The following is a 5,176-nucleotide window of genomic DNA, read 5'->3' on the forward strand; positions in this document are numbered from 1 at the left end:
GCCCACCGCCCGGCCCCTCTGCTCGGGGGCGGGGAAGAGCTCGGTCCGCCCCCCCCTCCTTCCCCCTTCCCTCCGTGCGGTGGGGATGGGGGTGCGGGGGGTGGCTGGGAGCGTCTGTGCGGGAGAGCGGGACCCGGGGGGGTGAGAAGGGAGAGGGGCGGTGGGGAGCACCGCGTGGGCATTGCTGGGGGTGCTGGGGGCATTGCTGGGGGTGCTGGGCTATTGCAGGGTGCTGGGGGCCACGCAGAAGCACTGGAGCAGCCCAGGCCTGGGGCTGGAGTCCCCACATGGGAGATGGGTGCGGGCAAAGGGTGAGGTTGGAGCTCCTGGTGGGATGCAGTTCTGGGGAGCACCCTGGGGTGCATCACACATTGGGCTTTGCTGGGGAGTCCTGTGCTGCCTGGGACCTGGGCACGGCACCGTGCTGGATCAGGCCGTGAGCCCACCAAGGACAGTAGGGCTGCTGCCAGGCACGCTAGGTGACCCCACACCAGGGACCCCCCAAGCTGTACCCTTCCCATGGGGTCGTGCTGGGCTCAGCCTCACAGCGCAGGCGGGACGTGACCCGGTGCAGATTTCAGCCCGTCCATACTTAGCCTCTGCCCTTTCCCGGCTGTAACACGACCTGATGGGTGGCCACGGCCCCTTCGGCCCCGGTCTGGCCGGTTTGGGGACAGCGGGATGACGTGGTGCGGCCAAGCAGGTGGGGTGCTGCGGGGCTGGGTGCGGGCAGGCGGCATGGCCAAAACCACAGCAAGGAATTGGAGGGGCAGTAGGGTGCAGCAACCCCCCCTTTGGGCACCGGGAATGGGCTGACCCCTTAAAAAGCATCCCCTCCAGCACACGGGGAGCTGGAGGAACGTCGGACACTGCCTCCATCTCTTGGTATCCTTGTGCCATGTGTCACCCCAAGCCAGTTTCCGGCTGCCAGGCAGCACCCCAGGCATGGGGATGTGGTCAGGGCAGGGGAGGGTGCCGGTAATGTCACCTTGCGTCACCCGGCAGTGCTGGCACAGGGCGGGTGGCTGCCGGCAGCTAGGTAGGCGATGGCCGCAGGAGGTGAGGTCCCAGCTCCTGGAGCCATGGAATTCAGACAGCATTGTGCCTTTCTCGTATATTTTAGAGATTTTATGTATTTTAGGGCCAAGCTGGGGAGCAGTACTGCTAGCTGGGTGGAAGCCCTGTCCCCCAGTGCGGTCCTAGAGCTCAGTTTCAGATCTGCTCCATCCCATCGTGGAAGCAAAGGGAGAGCTGTTGTCCTGGCAACATCCTCCCCAGGCCCCAGCCCTGGGGACCCCCGTGGCCCCGCCATGCTGCTCACTGTGCTCTGCTTCCCTTGCAGCCTGAAGTGCTCCTCCACCCAGACAGCAGCAGCATGTCGACAGGTGAGTGCTTTGCATCTGTGCCTCTTGCATCCCTTCCCTCCATCCCCTTTGCATCCACCCCCCTTGCACCTGATCCCTCGATCCCCTTGGCATCCATCCTCTCCAACCACCGTTGCCTCCATCCCTTATGTCTCATTGTATATATTCAGTTTTTCTTCCCTGTGTCTGTCTCCTGCATCCTTTTTGCATTTATCCTCTCTGTTCCTCTTGCATCTAAACCCTTGGTCCCCCTTGTGTCCGTCCCCTGTGTCCATCTGTTCCCTCTGTTCCACTTGCATCTAATCCCTTAGTTCCTTTTGCATCCATCCATCTGTCCCCCCATCCTCCTCTTGTGTCCATCCCTATGTTGTCCAGTTGTATCCATCTCTTGTCCCTCGCTGTGTCCCTCCCCTTTCTCCCCCTTACATCTGATCTCTCAGCCCTTTGTGCCTCTGTCTCCCATGTCCTCTTTGTATCTGTCATCTCTGTCCCTCTTGCATCTGATCCTCATGTCCCCCTTTGTGTTTGTCTCATGTTCTCTTTCCATCTACCCCCTCTGTTCCCCTTGTATCCAAGTCCTGAATCTCTTATCCATCCCCAGTGTCCCCCCCTTGTGTCCATCCTCTGTTTTCCAGTTGTGTCTGTGCCGTCTGTCTCCCCCTCGTGTCCATTCTGTGTCCTTTTTCCATCCATCCCCCTTATGTCCACCCCGTCCTACCATTGCCTCTGCCCATTTCTCCCCCTTACATCCCTCCAGCCCCCATGTACCCCATGTCTCCTTGCCCCCCCGTCAGCCTCTTGGCTCCCTCCCAGCCCGGGGCTCGCCGGCTGCTGGAGGAGCTGAAATTTCAGAAGACTGAGATCCAGAGATGGGCAGTGCAGCCCCGAGGTGGCTCGTGTTATTTTTAGCTCCCTCCCTCTGCGCTGTCACACCCCAATGTGTGGCGGGGATGGATCCTGCAAGGGGAGGGATCCTGCGGGGAAGCCCCCGTCCTGTGGGCTGGGATGCTCCAAGTAGATGGGGCTATGCCATTTCTGGGGACAATCAGACCCCATGGAGTTGTGCCGTGCCATGCCATGCTGCACAAAGCAGGACTAAGAGATGGCCATGGGGATGGATGTGGCCATCCCTGCTGGTTCGCATCCCTCAGTGGGGCCGGGGACAATGACTGTCTCCAGGATGCAGTGGAGTTCCGATGCCACAGCTCAGCCCCCCATCTGCTAAGGCGTCATGGGGTCTCAGTGCACAAGCATGTCCAGCTTCAATGTCCTAGACTGTTCCAGTGACAGAGATGAGTGCTTCCCACTCTGCCCTCCCTGGAGTTGGAGTTGGTCCTCACCACCCTTCATTCAGCCCTGCCACTGGGGACGGTTTGCTCCCTGGTGTAATTTCTGGCTTTTAGATTTATTGTTGTTTTTTTGTCTCTCTCTCCACTAGAAAAACTGAAGCACCACAAGATCATCTTTGTGGTGGGTAAGTGGGCATGGGACAGAGGTGGCCGGTGTGGGGTGTGCTGGGACCAGCAGGGTCTAGCAAAGCTTGGGGTGCCAGCATCCAACGTGATGTGATGGCAAACTCCTGGGAGTGATGTCATGGGTGCGTGTTGGGATGCTGATGTCCAGGGTGCCGTCAGGAGAATGATGTCTGGGATACTGGTTATGGTGCCCCAGGTGCCATCAGGGTGATGATGCCCAGGTGCCAATGGCTCATCAGCCACACCAGCAGCCCATGCCACCCCAAGCACTGGCACCCCCCAGCATCTCTTTCAGTCTATCTGGTGCTTTGGGATCCTGTCCCCTCTCTCACCAGGCTCTGATGGGTCTGTGCTGCCTCTCCCCTTACCCCCCACTAGATGGGGCATGGGGCATGACTGTGGCCCTGGTGTGACTTGCAGGTGGCCCCGGCTCCGGGAAGGGGACACAATGCGAGAAGATTGTGCACAAGTATGGGTACACTCACCTCTCCACTGGGGACCTGCTCCGGGCAGAGGTCAGCTCAGGCTCAGAGCGGGGCAAGAAGCTACAAGCCATCATGGAGAAGGGCGAGCTGGTGCCCCTGGTGAGTTTGAGGCTGTGAACACGGGGTAATGTGGGGACACCATGGTGATGTAGCAGCAGGAATGTGGCACATCGTCCCACATCACCCTGATGTCTCTATGCTCCCTCCCCAGGACACGGTGCTGGACATGCTGCGGGATGCCATGTTGGCCAAGGCAGACACCTCCAAGGGTTTCCTCATTGATGGCTACCCCCGGGAGGTGAAGCAGGGAGAGGAGTTCGAGAAGAAGGTGAGGGCTGGTCCCCTGGTGAGTGCCATGCCATGTTGTGTTTTGCCACCCTCCATCTGCTGCCTGCACGATGCTGGCACTGCAGTGAGGCCTAGTCAGGCTTCATTGCAGCCTGTAGGCCCCTGCCCTGGTGTCAGCCCGCGGTGGGGCACGGTGGCAGGAGATGTCTGTCCATGCTGCCCTCAGGGCTGGGGCAGTGGCATAGAGCCAGGGCCTGTCCCCTGCTGAGAGTCATGCCATGTCGTGTTGTGTCGTGCTCCATCTGCGGCCTTCATGGAGATGGCACTAAGTGAGGCCTAGTCAGGCTTCATTGCGGCCTACAGGCCAGTGCCGTGGGGACAGCCTGCAATGGGGCATGGTGGCAGGGGACATCTGTCCGGGCTGCACCCAGGGCTGGCAGAGAGTGACTGGGGTGATGGCTGTGCTGTCCCCTGCCGCTGGGTGTCACACCTCCAGCCCCAGCTGGAGGAGACATGGGGACACCCAGGCCCACACAGTGACAGCTGTGTCCCCGCAGATCGGCCCCCCCACGCTGCTGCTCTACGTGGATGCGGGGAAAGAGACGATGGTGAAGCGGCTGCTGAAGCGGGGAGAGACCAGCGGGCGGGTGGACGACAACGAGGAGACCATCAAAAAGCGCCTGGAGACCTACTACAAGGCTACCGAGCCTGTCATAGCCTTCTACAAGGGCCGGGGCATCGTCCGCCAGGTGAGCAGGGTCCAGGGAAGGGGGAAGCGGTGGGTGGGGGTGGCCGAGCTGCCAAACTCCCCTGGCATGGCTGAGGGAACCAGCGTCACCGTCTTCACAGCTGAATGCCGAGGGCAGCGTGGATGAGGTTTTCCAGCAGGTCTGCTCCTTCCTCGACAAGCTGTGACAGCCCCGCGCCCCCCACCCTGCGCTCCCCCCGCACGCGCGGGGCAGAGACAGCGGAAGTGGCCTTATCCTGTTTTCGTGGACAGAGCCGCGCGAAGGAAATTTCAAGGACATTGTGTTTGGCTCTTTCCCGTCTCTCCCCAGTAAAGTTCACTTTAATGAGCCCGGACTTTATCTTTTTCTTCTGTCGCAGGAAATGAGTTTTTCTTTCCAGAGATTTTTGTTTCTAGCCCCCCCCCCCCCGCCCCTCCTCAACCAGCCCCTCTCTGAAGCTGATTAAGGGCAGGAAGCGGGTGTTTATCCCGGCTGCGATGCTGCGGGTTGGGGGATGCTTGGAGGAAGGGAGGGAGCATCCCGGCTGCTTGCCCCTGGGGCTGTTTCCTGGCCTGTCCCACTGCCCCCAACCCCATCCCACTCCTGTGCTCTGCTTCTGCATCCCTGGGGCAGCATCCCACCCCATCCCTCCTCCTCATCCCATCAGATGGCGATTTCCGCCACTTCCACCCATTTCCTTGTTGCTTTTGTACACTGGGGTGTTTTGGGGTGCAACCATCCTATGCCCTCATCCTTCTTCCTCATATCATAGGATGCAGATTTCCATCATCTCCTCGCTGCTTTTGCACATTGGGGTGCATGGCCATGCTGGTGAG

The 5,176-nt window shown here is 60.2% G+C and overlaps 1 protein-coding gene across 3 annotated transcripts; it reads left to right on the forward strand.

Moving 5' to 3' along the window:
• Positions 967 to 4,688, forward strand: AK1 (adenylate kinase 1). Of its 3 annotated transcripts, XM_021414136.1 has the most exons (7): positions 967 to 1,059; positions 1,343 to 1,385; positions 2,803 to 2,838; positions 3,260 to 3,423; positions 3,536 to 3,652; positions 4,170 to 4,361; positions 4,462 to 4,688. In XM_021414136.1, the coding sequence occupies exons 1-7, from the start codon at positions 982 to 984 to the stop codon at positions 4,525 to 4,527; spliced, it is 696 nt and encodes a 231-aa protein (XP_021269811.1). In that variant the 5' UTR covers positions 967 to 981; the 3' UTR covers positions 4,528 to 4,688. The 3 variants fall into 3 exon arrangements, with proteins under 3 accessions (XP_021269811.1, XP_021269813.1, XP_021269812.1); XM_021414138.1 differs by lacking the exons at positions 967 to 1,059; positions 1,343 to 1,385 and adding an exon at positions 2,559 to 2,656 and having other exon boundaries at positions 2,800 to 2,838; XM_021414137.1 differs by lacking the exons at positions 967 to 1,059; positions 1,343 to 1,385 and adding an exon at positions 2,581 to 2,692.

The sequence above is a fragment of the Numida meleagris genome, chromosome 16, assembly GCF_002078875.1.
Source record: "Numida meleagris isolate 19003 breed g44 Domestic line chromosome 16, NumMel1.0, whole genome shotgun sequence".
In the NCBI taxonomy this organism is placed as follows: Eukaryota; Metazoa; Chordata; class Aves; order Galliformes; family Numididae; genus Numida; species Numida meleagris.

Bases quoted from the DNA above. Each gene is read 5' to 3' on its own strand.
- AK1 (XM_021414136.1), top strand. From the start codon at position 982: ATGTCACCTTGCGTCACCCGGCAGTGCTGGCACAGGGCGGGTGGCTGC. The intron at 1,386-2,802 runs GTGAGTGCTTTG...TCTCTCCACTAG, and splicing joins CAGCAGCAGCATGTCGACAG to AAAAACTGAAGCACCACAAG. The intron at 4,362-4,461 runs GTGAGCAGGGTC...CCGTCTTCACAG, and splicing joins GCCGGGGCATCGTCCGCCAG to CTGAATGCCGAGGGCAGCGT.